Here is a 20,329-nt window from a genome sequence, read left to right as displayed (position 1 = left end):
AGAATGAAAGTCGGAGGTTGGAAGATGATCAGATACCGTCGTAGCTCCGACCATAAACGATGCCAACTAGCGATCTGGTGGCGTTATTCCCATGACATTTGGAAACTGAAACTAGGAAATACTGGGCGAGTCGACCACTAAATAATAATCTCAAAATAACTATAAAGACAAAACGATATATTTATAGAAAACGCACCCATTAACAAGTGGTAATGTAGATTCATCCACATTAATATGAGACTCTTTTAGAACCAAATACAAACTCCTCTGACTGAGTCTCTTTAATGAATCAACTCACTCACTTTGTGTTTTGATCGACAGGACTATCCTAAACACAGACATCCAGGTTGGAGCAGAGGGTCCATAGCTTATCATGCAGGTGAGTGTTGTGTTGGTGCATTTGCATTCAGTTAATAATTAGTTATTATTGATAAACGTGTCAATGATTTATATTCTGGTCGTTAAAGGGATAGTTCACCCAAAATTGAAATTTCATGTGGACTAAGGGCTGGGAGAAGTTTCAGAGTCCTCCGTGGCTTCTCTGAGTTACAGGGGGTCTCGGCGTAGCAGTTTATGTCCATATGACGGTTGCAAATGGATACCAACTGTCTTCGTAACAAAAAGACACACCAAAAAACATCCAAATACCTCCATGCTGCTCGTATGTAATGTCCGTCTTGTATTGAAGCCCCGACATGAGAAATTGTCCCCGAAAAAAATTAAATAAGTCTATATTTCAAGCTTGTTTTGTAGCGGAAGCTTCTCGAAGCTCCTCTTCCCAGTTCGTCCAAATATGACGAAACAAGCTTGAAATATAGACTTATTTAATTTTTTTCGGGACAATTTCGCATCGCGGGGCTTCAATACAAGACGGACATTACATACGAGCAGCATGGAGGTGTTCGGATGTTTTTTGGTGTGTCTTTTTGTTACGAAGACAGTTGGTATCCATTTGCAACCGTTATATGGACATGCACTGCTACGCCGAGACCCCCTGTAACTCAGAGAAGCCACGGAGGACTCTGAAACTTCTCCCAGCCCTTAGTCCACATGAGGGGGAGGAGATAATGAGTGAAATTTCAATTTTGGGTGAACTATCCCTTTAACACCTGAGCACCGTGTGTGTGTGTATGTGACATGATGAAGCAGTTTCCTGTTTTGTCCTTTTGCAGACGACGGGAAGTTGTTCCAGGGCAGCGGGGTCGGGGACGAGTTCGGACCGCGCTGCTTTGAAGGAGATATTATGGGATGTGGGATCATGTTTCCACGTGACTTCCCCCCCGATGCTGGAGGTGAACATCTTCACTTCGCTTCTTCTTCTTCTTTTTTTTCATTTTAGTTTAACAAACAGATTTCTACAGAGGCAGATAAATGTCTATAACAACAACTTCTCTTTCCTTACTAACATATTCCATCGCCAGGTCCTCTACAAAAACTACGGTGTGCGTTTGTTTCTCATCTCAATATAACAACATATGTCTGTCGGTCAAAGTCGTCAGAAAGGAAAGAAAAATTATTATAATAACAACAACAAAAAATAAATTGAAGATAAATAAATAAGAGAAAAAACATAGATTTATGCTTATGAAATAGTAAGATAGTAAAAAACAAAAATTATAGATTACATTTTTTTAAAAACTAAAATAGAGATATATCTCGCCCGAAGTCAGCTGAGATAGGCTCCAGCTTACCCGTGACCCTAGTGCAGGATAAGCGGTATAGAAAATGAATGAATGAATGAATAAAATAAATAATAAAAATGGATTAAAAAATTAAAACAGATTTTTTTTTAATTGATATAGTAAAAAGATATATAAGATAATATAAGATAAATTGAAAAAAAAAAATTTGAAAAAAATAATGAATTAAGGTAGATTCAAAATAATCATTTTTTTTTTTAATATATTAAAAAATAACAATAATAAAAACAAAAATCAATCACATGGTCACTCAAATAGGGCTCCCATATGGATATCTAGAACCCTATTTATCTATTTATAGCTATTTAGAATTGAATTAGTGGAGTTATATTAGTGGTTTTAACCAGGAGACCATTTTCATCTTCTTTACAGTTAAAAGATGAACTCTGTCTTATTTTCACCGTTTATATTTCGTGAGCATCTTGGTATCTGGCTCCTCCTGCTCCGTGTGCAGCCTCGTCACTGTCTCAACTTGTTGTGTGTGTCCGTCACTTGTTGTGTTGTTTCAGACGACGCGGACGACTGGGACGTCGACGTGTTCCCGAAGCCCAGCGAGGTTCAGAACGACCTGTATGCGAACAACGAGGAGGAGGAGGAGGAGGAAGAGGAGGGAGGGGATGCAGAGGGGAGGAAGGTCATGGTGAGTCTACTGCAGAATAAATATCAAAATCAACCACACTGCAAAAACTTAAAATCTTTAGAAGACTCTCTGCACTCCTCCCGTTAGCAACGCCAGCCCATAATAGCCCTGCCCACAGATTTACAACATACAGTGTTGTGAATGGACCCAAAGAAACGGCCTATTTTCACGGCCTAAAAGAGGTTTTACCTGAAAAAAAATACACAGTTCCATTGTTCGCTATTATATAAGTTTTTCCAGCCCTTCAAAGTGCAGGAAAAACACAGTTTTTATTTGGACCTAACCAACTGCTGATCGGCGGGCGCTAACCCTGGGCGGAGGGATACGTGAGTTGGTTAGGTCCAAATAAAAACTGTGTTTTTCCTGCACTTTGAAGGGCTGGAAAAAATTATATTATAGTGAACAATGGAACTGTGTATTTTTTTTCACGTAAAACCTCTTTTAGGCCGTGAAAATAGGCCGTTTCTTTGGGTCTGTTCACAACACTGTATGTTGTAAATCTCTGGGCAGGGCTATTATGGGCTGGCGTTGCTAACGGGAGGAGTGCAGAGAGTCTTCTACTGCAATTAAAGTACTTAGGGGCTATTTGTAGATCATACAACCCCACTTTAAAAAAAATGCTTCTATACCTTTAAAGCTGCAGCACAAATGGTTGTGAGTTACAGTTTTTCTCGATTGCTAAGACACATTTCTTGAAAGCTTCTCTCCTTTTCTCTAAACTGTGAACACAACCCCAATTTTCAAGTTACATTCACAAAACCTCAGACTCTTCTTGCAAAACCAAACTTTCACCTCAAAACAGTTCAATCTGTGCTCAAAACTGAACTATCTTGTCAAATCGTGCCCAGAGTCAATCAAAATTAAGAACACTACTGAGCAGTCACTAAACACTACATAGAAAAATAGAAAACACAATGCTCAGGACATGAAGCTGTAGAAATAAATGTTTGTTGTTCACTGTAGCTAAATGCATGTTGCAAAACAAAAAACCTGTGCATTTACTGTAGTACTTCTCTCCTTCCCTTTCTTTCTGGTGAAACCTGTGCTTTACTTGTGTTTGACTTTTGCCACCTGTGCTCAGCATTATGCAACACAGGTGCATCACAATGAAAATGTGTTGGCAAGTTGTGTCTAAACAGGTGAAATGTGCTGATGGTTTTGCCAAAAGAGAGCGACTGATTCAATCGGTGGGTTCAGGCAACTGAGCATTTGGTTCAGACAATAGTGTATGTGTGTATTGTGTATTATATTTAGTGTTTTAGCAACTGAGAAAAACTGTAATAATAATCTGTGGTGGTGTTGCGTTCGCTGTCATCAGGTGTTCTTCACCCGGAACGGGAAGGTGGTGGGCCGGAGGGAAGTGGCGTTACCGCTCGGAGGCTTCTTCCCCACGATCGGCATGATGAGCAGCGGGGAGAAGGTGAGAGTGGACCTGCACCCCCTGAGCGGCTGAGCTGAAAAACAAACTAAAGAGAAAGAGACTGACGATGAGTGGAGTCGACTGAGCTCCGATACATTTTTCTTTTTTTTTTCCTTTTTTTTGGAGTATTTTTTGGACAATAAATAAAAGCTCCACTTCAACAGGCTCCAAGATGTTACTTGAAAAAGTCACTGTGGCTCCTTTAAGTGCTGTAAGAACGATTTCAGATGCTGGCAGGAACTTTTTATTATTATTATTATGATGATGATGAAAGTAATGTTTGTTAATATTACACTGTGTGCCTCAGAAAACTTCACTTTGTAATGAAATGGGTTTTATACTGTCAGAGGTTTTAAAGGGTAAAGAAAACAAACAAAAAAACACTATTAAATCATCACACGCTGTAAAAACTAATCAAATGCCAAAAAAAAAGCAGAATAATGAATGTAAAAACTTAAGATACAACAAACGCACCCCCCATTATCAGCAATAATAATGTAGTTTACAGATGTGCAGCTCTGTCGACGGTGCATTAGTGACACTCGGTGGTGAGAAGAAAGTCTTCCAAAGAACAAACTGTAGTGAACAGGAAGTTCAGTTCAGGTGCAGGTGCTTGTTCCAACATGTCAGTCATTCCACAGAGTTATTACTGCAATATTATTATCATCATTATTATGATTATTATTAAGTAGCAAATGTGCAAAAAAACCACACTCATTAAGGAATTATGGGATGATTAAGTGTAATAACCCTCATTATGACTTTTTTTTTATCGTTTTATTGCAATAAGCAAAAGTTTGTAACTAGGACCTGTAAATCACAGACATGGCTGAGGTTATTAAAAGGATAGTTCACCCAAAATACGAATTTCACTCATTATCTACTCACCCTCATGTCGACTAAGAGCTGTGAGAAGTTTCAGAGTCCTCCGTGCCTTCTCGGAGTTACAGGGGGGGGGGTCCGTGCAGCAGTATTTGTCCATATAATGGTTGTGAATGGATACCAACTGTCTTTGTAACAAAAAGACACACCAAAAAGAATCCATATACCTCCATAGTGCTCGTCTGTAATGTCCCTCTTGTATTGAAGCCCCGAAATGAGAAATTGTTTCGCCGGTCAGTGCAAATCGACACAGGAAGAGCAGTGAACTGAGACACTGGGAGCTTCTGCTACAAACAAGCTTAAAATATAGACTTATTTAATTTTTTTCGGAACAATTTCTCAGGTCGGGGATTCAATACAAAAGGGACATTACATACGAGCAGCATGGAGGTATTTGGATGTTTTTTTGGTGTGTCTTTTTGGACGAAGAAAAGTGAGCTCCATTCACAACCATTATATGGACATGTAGTGCTGCGAAATTTGAATTTTGGGTGAACTATCCCTTTAAAACTCATAACTCATAACATAACTGACATGAAAAACACAGGCACAGGTGATGTTTGTGATAATAAATATCTGCATTTTTAAAAAACCAAAACCACATCAGAAGATAAACTCCAGATAAACCAACAACATGACGCTTCTCATTTTATCTAGAAACATAAAACCGGATCATCAGCCTCACACACACACACAATGAGACAATGAAAATACCTCATTACTAGTTAAATAAAAGAAAAAAAAAAACGATGCCAAACATTATTATTTCTCCTGTTCTTCTATATGAGAAGTCAGAAAATTAAATTGAACATTATGTGGATGAAATAGAAAACCAGTCATGAATGAAAGACAAATAGGAAAAAACAAGAGTTATTGAAGTGCAGGTTGTGTGGGAGAACGTCTGTAGTTTTATAATCTGAATATTTGAATGTTGAAAATGAAAACTGAAGCCATAACGAACGGTTTTGCTGCTCTCAGGTATTTGAAAATCAAAATGACCTTGTCTCTTTTTTTTTCTCTTTTCAATCATTTGTTCGTTTGACTTCGCTGCAACTGTTCACCACAAACTGTTATTTACCTGTCAAGCTTTTTTTTTGCTTTCTTTGTTTTATGGCTGCAAAACCACCACGGTTATGTTTTTTTTTTTTAAAGAATCCATATTTTCCAAATTCAAAGAAGAAAAAATAAAAAATGATGTTGAGTATAAAAGCTTTTATTTTGGTGAGCCGAACACAGCTCCTTCCTTGTTCTCCAGCCGAGTCGTGAGGAAGCAGCAGCAGCAGCAGCAGCAGCAGCAGATCATCACGGTTTCTCTCTCTGCAGCTCTTTGTGTTGCAGGTTGTTGAGTCATTCACCAGAATATAATCACAACCACAACAACCACAAACAGGCAACAGGCGGCAATCACAGGCAACAGCTGTGACTTTGTAAAAGGGTTTGAACATTTACCTCTAACGCTGTTGATTAATATTTCCTTGTGTTTTTGTTTTGAACCTGGCAGGAAGGTTTACCACTTCATGTTGGTCGATTTTAATTAAAAGCTGCATCCACACTGAAAAGAAATATCATCACAACTGTGTGTCTGTCACTGAAAAACACTTCACAGGATCAATTCTTGCAGATTTTTTCATTGTAATAAGGACTGTAGGATGTTTTTATGTTCAAGAGTTAAAATTGATCCTCTGCTGCTGAAGCTGATCTCCGTTCATGGAGCGAATCATGAATCAAGTTTGACATCATCACATTTATTTTCTTTCACTTTCTTCTCTGTTTTTTGTGTTTTTTGTATCATGTCGACTTGTCTCTCCTCCATTCTGTCTCTTTACAACTAAAAACGATCAGATAAAAATGCCAAAATAATAAAAAAAGAAGAATCGTCACATTCATTGCACTTTTTCTTTTTCTTTTTTTTGTCACTGTCAAGTTTAATTATAAGAAAAACACTTGGGGCTTTAAATGTAAATGCATTTTTAAAGCAAAGTCTTTTACCCCCAGTTTATGTAAAGTTAATATTGCATTATCTTTAATTTAAAGTTCTGCAACAGAAGTACAGTAGTTGGAGATCATCACTGAGGAGGATAATATCTGTTTCTTTGGTCTTATATGTATCATGATTTAGATTTTGTCCTTGTAACAAGAAGAGAGGTAATAATATATTCTGACTGCAGTGTAAATGATATAATAGAAAGTCCAGTTGATCTAAGAGAAAAAGAATAAGACACTGTCATCTTTATTATTGATGCATTTTTAATTATGTTTCAATCACAGTTAAAACTGTAATGCCCAATGTGTCAGTATACAAAATTTGTCATTTAAAAAAAAAAAAAAGACATCCTGCAGTGCAAACATATATATATTCCACGGCACATTTTTTATAAAATACAAAGTGTTTTACATACAAAACAAATCAGATCAGCATTTGAAGGCCAAAAAAAAACAACAACTTGATTTTGATTTTATTCTAGTTTCTCTTTGAACAGTTTTCAGGTTAACAGATAACATTTGCAAGTAAATGATGTTGATGATGTGACTCACACCAGATGATATAATATAACGAAGGCTATTTCAACACTAAAGAGAAAAGAAAAGGTGTTTGTCCTCGAAGCTCCAGCTGCAGTTTTTCTATAAACCCATGGAGCCCCCTGCAGGACGGAGGTGGTATCGATCACTAAATTCCTCTGCAAAGGTTCAACAACAAGTCAGTTGTGTGTTAAACTTGACATTTCTTATTGTAATTCTTATTTTTAGGACAGGACTGAGTGGAGGGGACACCAAAGGAAGGCAGCTGCACGTGACGCTGAGGGTCAGTGTCTGTGTCTTCGTCCCTGAGAGAAGACTCGGGTCTTTTTCTTTACGAAGCTGGCCGGCGATGTGTAAAATAAAATAAGATAAAAATTTAAGATGCACGATGTTGAGATCTGGACAAAACAACATGAAAGCACTTGAATGTGTCACCGTTTGGACAATAATGCGCCACTTATGATGCATACACTGCAAAAACTTGTCTTATTTCTTGTGAAAATGTCTCATTTCTAGTCAAAACTAATCTCTTTCCACTTTAAATAAGACTCATCACCTAAAAATTAACTTGTTTTTAGATCATTTTACTTGTTTCAAACAAATTTTCACTTGAAATAAGTAGAAAAATCTGCCAGTGAAAGGAAGTTTTTTGTGCTTGTAATAAGAAAGAAAAACTTGCTCCACTATCAGATTTTTCTACTTATTTCAAGTGAAAATATGCTTGAAATAAGTAAAAAGTGTCTAAAAACAAGCTACTTTTTTATGTATAACTATGAATGTATATGTATATGTATAAATATACTTATTTTAGGTATAATGAGATTTGTTTTGACTAGAAATTACATTTTGACTGGAAATAAGACAAATATTCTTGGTAAGATTTAGAGTTTTTACAGTGTATAATCATCATCAGATCAGATTCCCACCTTCCAGTTTTATAATCAGGAGTCATATAAAAGCCGCTTTAGATATTTTTACAGTTTATAATTAACATGTAAAAAAAGAAACAACAGCAAATCTTTACTAATCAAAGGCAGTTGTCAAATCAGATGCACACGCACACACACACACCTCTCGAAACACTAAAATCTGGCGAAGCTAAATTTCTTTCTAAGCTGCTTGTAAAGTGAGAAAAAACAAAACAAAGTGACAAGGTTTGTATGGTGAAGATGTTCCCACGACGACGATGATTACGACTCCTCCTCCTCCTCCTCGTCGTAGTAGCGGTTCCTCTTGATCAGATCCTCGGCGCTCATCTCCTCCTCCTCCTCCTCCTCCTCCTCCTCTCCGTTGCTTCCTGCCTTGTCGTCCTCCCAGAAGCCGACGTCCTGCGACGCTCGGTTCTGTTTCGGCTGCGGAGGCGGAGATGGAGATGGAGAGGCAGAGACGTCCGGAGAGATGCTCCTCACTGACCCGTTTCTTTCTTTTGCTTTTTCTTTTTCTGCCGCCATCGTCACCATCGTCGTCGCCGCCGAGACGTTTTCCTTCAGCGCCGCTCCGCCTCTTCTCCCTCTCGTCTCCTCCTCCTCTTCCTCCTCTGACGTGTTCTTTCTTTGTCTTGCTTCACTCTGAGGCTCCTTCTCCTCCTATAGGGATGGGAGAAAAAAAAAATCGATTCACATAAGTATCGCAATATTTTTTTTGACAATTTTTAAATCGATTTTCTTTTTCAAAAATCTTTATTTTTTTTAAAGGGACAACGAGGAGTTTCTATTTGGTTATAAAAAAGTACCGTAGATGACCAAATAGTCGCCCGCGTGCAAATACGCGCCTGTGCTAATAGCCGCCGGGGTCCGAGCTCATTTGGCATAATAAACGCCGGTTCAATTAAACGCCCGGGCGATTAAGTGTTTACCATAGTCTTGCACAGAAAACAAAAGTTTCTTTTAACAGCGCTTCACCGGCTCTCACCTCTTCTGTCAGTCAGCCTCTCCTCTCTCTCTCTCTCTCTCGCATGCAGATGCAGACACACACACACACACACACACACACACACACACACACACACACACACACACACACACACACACACACACACACACACACACACACACACACACACACACACACACACACACACACACACACACACACACACACACACACACACACACACACACACACACACACACACACACACACACACACGCTAGACTGAGGGATATAGGGATATAGATAAATGCGCTACAGTGTTGAAATTACCGCGATCGACCCCCCCTTCCGTTATCATTCATAACACTGCTCTGATCAGCTCCCTGTGTCGCGGTTACACAGACAAACTGTCTTTGTATTTATTGTCTGATGTCAATAAAGATGCGTCGGGGGAAAAAGTAGTTTTGTTCCAGTGGTGCTATGGTGAGCTCCTTGTTCTTTGCATGATGGTCTGGTGCTGCTCATTGCAAAAATAAATTGTAGCCTGTTGCAAATACGCGCCTGGTTCTTATAAACGCCTGGGGTCCAAGTCGATTTAGCATATTAAACGCCCGGGCTAATAAATGGTCATCTACGGTATCATATTAATGTGGATGAATCTACGTTACCACTTGTTAATGGCTCCATTTTCGATAAATATATTGTTTTGTCTCTATCGTTATTATGTTATTTTAATTAATGGTGGAAATGCTGGGCGAGCCGACCAACGTTTCCTTACTTTCGGTTTCGTGGACGCTGCCGGCGGGTCATGAGAATAACGCAGCTGAATCGCCGTTTTTGGTCGGAACTACGACGGTATCTGATCGTCTTCGAACCTCTGACTTTAATTCTAGTCTGTAGACAATCATAATCATTCAACTGTTTCACTGGTGTTAAAAATGCAGACTAGGGGCGGTGTTTAGCTCAGTTGGTAGAGCACCCGCCCCATGTGTAGAGGCTATAGTCCTCGCTGCAGGCGGCCCCGGTTCAAGTCCCGCGTTGGACAGCCCTGTCCTGTGTGTCATTCCTCCCTCTCTGCCTCCCATTTCCTGTCACACTCTGAACTGTCCTATCTAATAAAGGCATGAAAAGCCAAAAAATATACTTAAAAAAAAAAAAAAAAAAAAAAAAATGCAGACTAAAAATCGTAGAATCGCAATTTAAATCGAATCGGCATCCAAAAGATCGTAGAAGACTCGTATCGGGAGAGAAGCATATCGTCCCTGCACCTACCTTTTTCTCCTGCTGCTTTTCTTTCAGCGGCTTCTCCGACGGGTTTCTCTCCTCGAACGAGGCTCTCCAGTCCTGCAGCGCCTTCAGGGGCCGGCGCGGCTCCCGGGGGCCCGGCGGCAGTCCGGCTGCTGCTGCGGCCGCGGGTTTGGCGGCGAGGGTGAACGGCCGAGTGCGCTCCTTCATGGACGAGCTCCTCCTCAGGCTGCTCAGCTCGATGCGATCCGAGCTCTGGAAGGACGACGGTGTCTCTCCGTCCGGGGGCCACTTGGCTCTCAGCGGCCGGTTGGAGGAGGAGGAGGAGATTCCCTCTGTGACGGGACTCAGCGGATTCACCGCGTTTCCCTCGGCGCCGGCCGGAGGAGGCCAGGCGATCCTCAGCCTGCGAGTTTCAGCCGGTTTCTCAGGAGACTCTTGTTTCTCCGTGGCGACGCCGCCGCTGCTGCTGCTGCTGCTGCTTCGAGGCTGCGCCCGCGTCTCCAGTAAGGCCGTCATGTCCGTCACCTGCCAGTAAAAACATTGTTCATGACGTCATTAAACTGTTGGTGTTGTTGACCTGACATCAAGCTGCTCTGCTCCTCCAACCAGGGCCGGCCCTAGGATGTTGGTGGCCCCCTAAACAAGATTTTTGTTTGTGGCCCTGCACTCTAAGCGCAAACACCAAATCACTGGTTAAAACTGAACACAGACGTGTTTATGCCCTCTGAGGTTTGAGGCCATTTTCTCGAATTTAACATATTTTCTTAAATGTATCTTTTTAAGATACTTGCAGATGTAACAATACTCAAGTGTTTTATGTCTAAATATTAGAACCTCCGCTGTAAGCACACTGAGGCCAGTTTGTCCTAGAACACTGTAGAAAGAAATAATTTAGGCCAAATGCTGGAAATTTGAGGTCTGCTTTTTGAAAATTTTCAAATCCCTTGTAAAAACACACCTTCAGTCATGAGAATGAACTGTTTTGGTGCTTGAAATAGGATATGAATACAGTAATAGATAAGTGTAGAAAACAAGTCTAAAATGAAATTTTGTAAGATTGCTTTTTGAGCACAAATGTTGTCATTCTGCCGTTCTATTTTCACCAAATGTCTCAAATGTGAGATAAAAGAAGCTGAATATTGACTTCACATTACATATAAAGCTCATAGCTGCACGTGCAGACCTCAGGATGTTTAAATGACTTGATGAACCCCGGTACCTTTCTGATCATGTGACCCCCCACCTAACGGCTGTGGCCCTAAACAACCGCATAGAGGGTTTATGCCAGGGGCCGGCCCTGCCTCCAACTAGCATGTAGCTACGTAGCTACGTAGTGCTACAAATATACACAGCAGGTTTTTGAAAAGGAAAAGCCCAAAAAACAACTGTAAAACTCCCGTCCAACTAAAACCTGCACGTATGAGGCAGTATACATCAAGTATGTGATTACCACCACAAAGAAAATTGGCTACGACTTCTGAAATGAGTGTTTACAACCTTCAAAACTTCAACATCACTTGAGCGTGTGACTGTGAATGTTAAGACAAAACCTGTCAAACCCTAGATACCCTAGAAAACAAATCTAAACAAATGTCTTCATAAAAGTATTAAAACACATTCAGGAGTTGATGTTTCTTCACATATTTCATAGTATTGTTGTTGGTGGGTTTGCAAACCAGAAGCTAATGCTAATCAGGGGCCTTGGCATGGAAAAGTTTGGGAATCACTGTTCTAACAAACAGATTTGGGATCTGATGGGAGACGAAGTCTTGGAAAACCGTGCTGGAATGTATTGCAAGTTTTGTGTTCATGTTGTTTTGTGTTAATCCAGGTTTGATGGAGACGGTTGTATTGGGTCACACCGCAGCGTTGTTGGGCAAATTACTCTGGGAAAGTAAATAAATGACCTAGTAGTACACCTATTAAAAGTAATCAAATTACTGTTCTGGTCACTCTGTTTCAAGAGTAATTAGTTACATTACTAGTTAGTTACATGACAAGTTTCTCCTCCCTACCTTCCTTCTTACCTACCAACCTACCTACTTTACTTTTCTTTCTTTCTTTCTTTCTTTCTTTCTTTCTTTCTTTCTTTCTTTCTTCCTTCCTAACTACCTACCTACTTTTTTTTCTTTCTTTCTGTCTTCCTTCCTACCTTCCTTCCTACTACCTTTCTATCTTTCTTTCTCCCTTTCTTCCTTCCTCCCTACCTGCTTTTTTTCTTTCCTTTCTTCTCTCCCTACCTCCCTACCTTTCTTTCTTTCTCCTTACCTTCCTATCTACCGACCAACCTTCCTACCTTTCTTTCTTTCTTTCTTTCCTTCCTACCTTCCTTCCTACCTACCTACCTACTTTATTTTTCTTTCTTTTCTTCCTCCCTACCTACCAACCTCTCTTTCTTTCTTTCTTTCTTTCTTTCTTACACCTATTAAAAGTAATCAAATTACTGTTCTGCTCACCTTCACCTGCGGAGACATCACCTCCTCCTTCTCCTCCTCCTTCTCCGCTGCCGCTGCCGCCGAGTCCCGGCTGATCTCAGCTGGACGCGTCGCTCTCACCGGTTCCTCTGCTTCCTCTGCTTCTTTAGGCTTCACCGCCGCCGCCGCCTCCTCCTCTTCGCCGTCTCCTCCTTCCACTCGAGGCTCCCACAGCTCCTTGTGAGGACGGTGGCCGAAGCCCTCGTCGTAGTTCCCTTTGGCTTTGAACAGCTGACTGAAGTGGGGCTTGCAGTAGACGTTGCCGTGCAGAGAGGCGTAGTTCCCCAGGCTGGAAACACAGAGAAGAAGCACAGACAGATGTGATTTTACATCTTTCTGCAGGTTGTTTCCAACTAGAGATTCACCGATCCAATACCCGGATCGGATATCGGCTCCGATATTGACTAATTAGCTGGATCAGATATCAGATGAATGAGGCCGATCCAGTCATTTCTTTTTTATTACATATCATACACAGCAATATAGTTACAGAGTTATTTATTTCTTTTTGCTGCCAATGTACACTTTGTACATTTATATCTGTGTTAATTTGTTACCTTTTTTTAACAAGGCTAAATGTTTATGTCAAGCCTGATGCCTTCACTCACATGGCGAGGTATACGGTTCATTCATTCGTATTGGATCGGGAAAAAACTGGATTGGTGCATCTCTATTTCCAACCAACTGAAAATATATCGTCACACGAGACAAACAATATGCTGAGACTAATGACCAGAGGCTCATTGATTCTAATGAACTGTCCACTATAGAAGTTGGCAAAGTCCATATAATAAAGCTGCCAAATCTCTATAAAAGTATTGTAATTAGTAGTAAGTGTAAGTAAGTGTCTATGTGATCTTTTCAAGTGTAACACATCTGTTCATTTCCCAAAACAATCTTCTTGCTACAGGGAGTTGGGAGCCAAACTTCCATGTGATGTTTCTGCACCACTTCCTGTTGATGCACACAAGGTCAACGTCAGAAATTACTTTTGGGACTTTCTTAATTGTGCATCAATATGTGTAGTCTCCTAACACAGTGGTTTTCAGCCCCCGGGAGGTTGTGAGGGGTTCTTCAGCAAATTGGAGGCAAGATGAGAACAAAATGAAGGAACAAAATCATTTTTTTGTTGGGTTTTTTAAAAATATTATAACAAAATATAATTTATAATAACATGACATATGGAAATCTTTCAGTCAAAACATTGTTCATGACGTCATAAAACTGTTGGTGTTGACCTGGCATCAAGCTGCTCTGCTCCTCCAACTAGCATGTAGCTACGTAGCTAGTGCTACAAATACGAACAGCAGGTTTTTGAAAAGGAAAAGCATCAAGTATGTGTTTACCACCACAGAGAAAACTGGCTATCACTTCTGAAATGAGTGTTTACAACCTTCAAAACTTCAGCGTCACCTGAGCATGTGACTGTGAATGTTAAGACAGAACCTGTCAAACCCTAGAAAACAAATCTAAACAAGCTGTTGCCTTCATAAAAGTATGAAAACGCATTCAGAAGTTGATGTTTCTTCACATATTTCATAGTATTGTTGTCGGTGGGTTTGCAGAGAGGCTCCCCAACCAGAAGCTAATGCTATTCAGGGGGCCTTGGCATGGAAAAGTTTGGGAAGCCGTGTTCTAACAGATTTGGGATCCGATGGGAGATGAAGTCTTGGAAAACCGTGCTGGAATGTATTGCAAGTTTTGTGTTCATGTTGTTTTGCGTGATGGAGACGGTTGTATTGGGTCACTCACACCGCAGCGTTGTTGGGCAAATTACTCTGGGAAAGTAAATAACTTACCTAGTACACCTGTTAAAAGTGATCAAATTACTGTTCTGGTCACTATGGTTCAATAGTAATTAGTTACATTACTAGTTAGTTTCTTTCTTTCTTTCTTTCTTTCTTTCTTTCTTTCTTTCTTTCTTTCTTTCTTTCTTTCTTTCTTTCTCCCTAACGTTCCTTCCTCCCTAACTACCTACCTACTTTTTTTTTCTTTCCTTTCTTCTCTCCCTACCTTTCTTTATTTCTCCCTACCTTCCTATCTACTGATCGACCTTTCTTTCTTTCTTTCTTTCTCCCTACTTTCCTACCTACCTACCAACCTACCACCTTTTTTTTCTCCTTTCTTTTCTTCCTCCCTACCTTCCTTCCTACAGTACCTTCCTACTTTTTTTTTCTTTCTTTTCTTCCTCCCTACCAACCTCTTTGTTTCTGTCTTTCTTCCTACCTTCCTTCCTACTACCTTTCTTTCTTTCTTCGTCCCTATCTTCCTTCCGACCTACCTTTCTTTCTTCCTCCCTACCTTCCTTCCTTCCTACCAACCTACTTTTTTTTCTTTCCTTTCTTCTCTCCCTAGTACCTCCCTACCTTTCTTTCTTTCTTTCTCCTTACCTTCCTATCTACTGACCAACCTTCCTACCTTTCTTTCTTTCTTCCTCCCTAATTTCCTTCCTACCTACCTACTTTCTTTTCTTCCTCCCTACCAACCTTTGTTTCTTTCTTTCTGTCTTCCTCCCTACCTTCCTTCCTACCTACCTGCTTTTTTCCCTTTCTTCTCTCCCTACCTACCTCCCTACCTTTCTTTCTTTCTGAAAAAGTAATCAGATTACTGCAGTCTTGTGAGAATGAGCAGACACTGGGACACGGACCTGAGCGTGGTGCTGCAGTGGACGCAGCGGAAGCAGCTCTTGTGATAAACCTGCTGATGAGCCACGAGTCTCTCCAGAGGATAAACCGTCTTCAGACAAGCCACGCACGTCTCCCTCACCGGCGCACAGAACTTCTAAACACACAACGAAAGACACACACACAAGTCAGATTTATCCACAATCAACAGCAGCTGATATTAGATATTGGATTCTGCACCGATGACTCATGATGACTCATGATGACTCACTCACCCTGGTTGTTTTAGGCGGCTCGGCGCTCTCACCTGAAACACACACACACACAAATCACACATAATAATCCAATCAATAATTGTTTCATATTCCATGTTGTGTGCTGCATGAATAATATTCAATGTGCAGATATTAAAGGGATAGTTCAACATTTTGGCAAATTGTCCCATTGCCATAATCCCTATAGTCATAGCAGTAGGTTTGTTACCTTTAATTGTCGGTGCAAGTTGTTTTTAGAACGGCAGAGCAGAGCCGTGAGCTGCTCAGAGCTACACTACGGAGGCTCATTATGGGATTTCTTGGTTTCCCTCATCAAACTCATCAAATACACAATCCAACAACTCCACAACGCTCTGGTGGACAAGTTGTGACCTGCACATTCACCACACTATGAGATAATAACACAACGTTACCAGACAGAGTTGTTTTAGAGGGAAATGCAGAGACTGCTTGTTGAAAAACTGTCCCTGACAGGAACGATGCGAACGTGCATTAGCGGTTTTGCATGAATTTCCTTCTAAAACAACTCTGTCTGGTAACGTTGTGTTATTATCTCATAGCGTGGTGAATGTGCAGGTCACAACTTGTCCACCAGAGCGTTGTGGAGTTGTTTGATTGTGTATTTGATGAGTTTGATGAGGGAAACCAAGAAATCCCATAATGAGCCTCCGTAGCGTAGCTCTGAGCAGCTCACGGCTCTGCTCCGCCGTTCTAAAAATAGCTTGCACCGACAATTAAAGGTAACGAACTCTACTGCTATGACTATAGGGATTATGGCAATGGGCAAATGTTGAACTATCCTTCTAATAACTGTCTGCCCCCACTCAGTTTCCAGTGTGACTTGCCGACTCACCGTTGCACTCGCTGTGTTTCTGAGTTACAGGTGCTGCGTCCGCGGTCGCTCCCTGAAGGAAAAGGAGAAAGGAAAACAACAAAATCTGGAGGTTTTATTTCTGGAGCCGATCGGAGCAGGAAGGAAGAGGTTAAAGAGGTAGGAAGGGAGGAAACAATACACATACAGTAAAATTAGTGAATAGATGTAATAAATCATCATTAGTACACAATGGTGCATTCACAACTGTACAAACTTTACTTTTAGTCTCTGAGGGAGTCGATCTGAACTCTGAACACCTCAGCAGATCACTTTATATACTTATTCATTACAGATTTTACTGTATGAAACATTTATTTATTAAAAAATGTTTAATATTTTACAATTAAAAGAATTCAGGGAATCAGAGATGTACTGGATTTTCATACTTAATAAGTTTTGATGCAGTTCATCTTTAATAAAATCGTTTCATGATCGTGGGTCTTTTTAAATGTAACTCTTCTTTTTAAAAACACTTTACAGGTATTACATGTTTAAAGGTACAGTCTGTAGGATTTTCACAGAGCTGCAGAGCCCAAGAGGAGGGGGCCATGTTTGAATGTTGCGTTTACAAACCTACAGACTCAACATGACAAACATTTATATTAACCCCGATCATGTTGCATGAACTCACAGTTTTTGCGGCGGCTTGTTTAGAAACAGCAGCCTGGTACTTCGCCATCTTCTCCCTCAGAGACGACGACTCCAGCACTCGGTCCGTTGGCGACAAACCTGCAGCAGAAGAAGACGTTTTAGATTTTTAGATTTAAAAAAAACAAACTAATTATTTCTCATTAATTTATGATCCATTAGACTTTTAGGATTTACTGCAGGTTAGGTGAGTTGAGGATGAATCAACTTTCTTACCGCCACGTTGGTCCATGTCGTCTGATGATGAGCTGCGAAGCGCCGTCCTGCCGCCCTGTGAGGGTGAAACCATCGATGCATTGATTAAAGGGATAGTTCACCCAAAATTCACCAATTCAAAGATGTGGACGGACCAGGAAGAGCAGTGCTGGGAGCTTCCGCTACAAACAAGCTTAAAATATAGACTTATTTAATTTTTTCGGAACAATTTCTCATGTCGGGGCTTCAATACAAGAGGGACATTACAGACGAGCACTATGGAGGTATTTGGATGTTTTTTGGTGTGTCTTTTTGGATGAAGAAAAGTGAGCTCCGTTCTCAACCGTTATATGGACATGCAGTGCTACGCCGAGACCCCGCTGTAACTCAGAGAAGCCACGGAGGACTCTGAAACTTCTCACAGCCCTTAGCCCACATGAGGGTGAGTAGATAATGAGTGGAAATTAGACTTTTGGGTGAACTATCCCTTTAATAAAGTCAGTACTAAAAACTCCTGTTGGCAGAGATCTTGATTATCACTAGTGGCCTGGCAGCAGTAGTTATTTTCGATCAATACTACCACCAACATTTCAACAGAAAAAACTGTAGAAACTGACATTTATGAAATAAAGTAGATCCAGGTGAGAACAGCCTGAAGATGTGGCTCATGTACATAAAACAATCAATATACACTCTATTAATTCCTAAAAACAAGTGTAAAACCAGCATAAGAAGTCAAATATATCATATTAAGTGTGTTATGTCCTGAACTGTTTCCCTTCATGACCTCATTAAGTCTTTTCTAAGATGTGAAAGGTCACGCCGAGGTCAAACATGTAAATAATATGAAGTGCAACTCGTCCTTTGCGTTAAATAAGCAACAGTTTAGAGTTTAGTGATGATGATGATGAGGATGATGATGTTCTTTCCAGTCCTTCACTTTATTACTAGAGAGCAGAGATTTCACCTGGACACAAACCAACATGCCTTCGACCTGCAGTCACAGGAACCCAAAGAAACTGTTCCACTGCATTTTACTGCAGAGAAAAGAATGAAGCTACACATGTACACGTGTGTGTGTGTGTGTGTGCCCACGTGTCACCAACACTAATGAGTAAACCAGGCTGTTCCTCTCTCTCTCTCTTTCATCACAGTCCTGTACACACACACACACACACACACACACACACACACACACACACACACACACACACACACACACACACACACACACACACACACACACACACACACACACACACACACACACACACACACACACACACACACACACACACAGGAGCGGAAAAGACGCCCGGCCAGTTAAAACAGCCTCTTTCTTCAGAACTGTGGAGCCCTGTTGAGCCTTTTTTACCTCAGTCAGGACTCATAAAGCTGCAGGTCGAGCTGCTAACAAACATTTACCAGAATGTTTCACTTTTACAACTCGTACAGCGTCATCAACCGCCGGTATAAAGTCATCAACCATCTCCTGCTGCTACGGCCTAACCTTCTATCACACGACACCCTGAAAGTTCAAACAAATTAAATCTAACTTTTTTTAGCTGTACGTATGTAAACAAGATTCTTCTTCTCATCACAGTGAGGAAAGAAAGATAAGTAGGTAGGTAGGAAGGAAAGGTAGGGAGGAAGGAAGGAAAGGTAGGGAGGAAGGAAGGTTGGTAGGTCAGAAGGTACAGTAGGAAGGTCGGTAGGAAGGAAGGGTAGGTAGGTAGAAAGGAAGGAAGGAAAGAAAGGTACGTAGGTAGGTAGGAAGGTGGGTAGGAAGGTAGGTAAGTAGGGAAGAAGGAAGGTAGGTTGGGAGGAAGAAAAGAAAGAAATGTTGGTAAGTAGGAAGGTCAGGAGGGAGGAAAGTCAGTAGATAGGAAGGTCGGTAGGTAGGGAGGAAGGAAAGAAAGAAAGAAAGGTGGGTAGGTAGGAAGGTCAGGAAGGAGGAAGGTAAGAAGGTACTGTAGGAAGTTCGGGAAGGAAGAAGGTAGGTAGGAAGTCATCAGCCCCTCAGAATAAACCTTTATAAACTTGTTCAGGCTCAACCAACCAACTTTTATCTAACACCAAGCTAACAGCTAACAGCTAACAGAGCCCCGACTCCACCTGGCATCAAATGTCCTGGTTTTTTTGATGACTTCAGAATAAAACCAGTCGTTTCTACCAGTAGAAGTTGCTGCTGCAAAGACCTCAACATGGTTGGAGAAGTGCTTTCACTTCACGTCCAGGATAAAGTTGAGGAAAGGTTGAAGTCAGGTGAAGGGAAGACTTTATCTATCCCTGTGAGAACCACTCAGAGCTTCATTAAGAAGTGGGAAAAACACATGATGGCACCACCAACACCTCACCTGGATTGTACAAAGCTGGTAGAGACAAAAGCAGAGAGACTGATGGCTGTGATTAAAGCAAACGGTGGATCTATGAAGTATTAAATCAAAGGACTGACAACTTCAATCTCTACCCCTGTTATTCCAGTTTTGATTAATTTTTTATGAATTTTCAGAACTGTCAATGTCTTTTTTTCATTAGTTTGATGTTGCAAGGGTAATTTTTTAAAATAAAGCTAGAAATACTTGATTTCCAATGGGTTTTGATTTGCTTTCAGGCTGTATATAATATGTATGTTTATATAATCCAGCTGTTTCAACAGTGGTATGATGATTTTTCTATAGACTGCACTTAACACCAAGAGTTGAAAGTGACAGAAGGTGATGTTTGAACTCACTTTGATGTGATTATGTTGATGTTAACTTACACCTGCAGGACACACACACACACACACACACACACACACACACACTTACAAGGGGCCTCTGAAGGACTGTAGTTGTAGGAATGTCGGATTCACAGTGTGGCTAATGAAAAGTGAGATAAAGACGGAGGTGCTCGTCTGAAGAGTGAAACAGCCCGAGGTCAGGAATGTTCCTGCATTCCTCTGTAGTGGAAGG

At 40.8% G+C, this 20,329-nt stretch overlaps 2 protein-coding genes across 6 annotated transcripts in view; one reads left to right on the top strand and one right to left on the bottom strand.

The window, feature by feature from the left end:
- Window positions 1-4,530, top strand: part of LOC310986096 (SPRY domain-containing protein 3-like) — a 31,394-nt gene extending 26,864 nt beyond the window's left edge. For all 4 annotated transcript variants that reach the window (XM_083971854.1, XM_083971856.1, XM_083971855.1 and 1 more), the window contains 4 exons: window positions 322-379; window positions 1,173-1,292; window positions 2,210-2,340; window positions 3,659-4,530. In XM_083971854.1, coding sequence (XP_083827980.1) covers window positions 322-379; window positions 1,173-1,292; window positions 2,210-2,340; window positions 3,659-3,793 — 444 coding nt within the window. In that variant the 3' untranslated portion in view covers window positions 3,794-4,530. The remainder of the gene's footprint in view (window positions 1-321; window positions 380-1,172; window positions 1,293-2,209; window positions 2,341-3,658) is intronic.
- Window positions 4,531-7,949: 3,419 nt separating this feature from the next.
- LOC310986071 (LIM domain and actin-binding protein 1-like) overlaps window positions 7,950-20,329 on the bottom strand; it is a 28,699-nt gene continuing 16,319 nt past the window's right edge. Inside the window, exons 6-13 of one of the 2 annotated variants that reach the window (XM_083971826.1) lie at window positions 17,394-17,448; window positions 17,161-17,258; window positions 16,509-16,560; window positions 15,656-15,687; window positions 15,404-15,537; window positions 12,739-13,045; window positions 10,307-10,807; window positions 7,950-8,748 (exon numbers count right to left, since the gene is read on the bottom strand). In XM_083971826.1, the coding sequence (XP_083827952.1) occupies window positions 8,353-8,748; window positions 10,307-10,807; window positions 12,739-13,045; window positions 15,404-15,537; window positions 15,656-15,687; window positions 16,509-16,560; window positions 17,161-17,258; window positions 17,394-17,448 (1,575 nt within the window). In that variant the 3' untranslated portion in view covers window positions 7,950-8,352. The remainder of the gene's footprint in view (window positions 8,749-10,306; window positions 10,808-12,738; window positions 13,046-15,403; window positions 15,538-15,655; window positions 15,688-16,508; window positions 16,561-17,160; window positions 17,259-17,393; window positions 17,449-20,329) is intronic. The other variant, XM_083971827.1, reaches the window with a different exon arrangement.

The sequence above is a fragment of the Trachurus trachurus genome, assembly GCF_905171665.1.
Source record: "Trachurus trachurus genome assembly, chromosome: 5".
Taxonomy (NCBI): Eukaryota; Metazoa; Chordata; class Actinopteri; order Carangiformes; family Carangidae; genus Trachurus; species Trachurus trachurus.
Note: the sequence above shows the minus strand (reverse complement) of the source record. Positions and strands in the feature narration are given on the sequence as shown.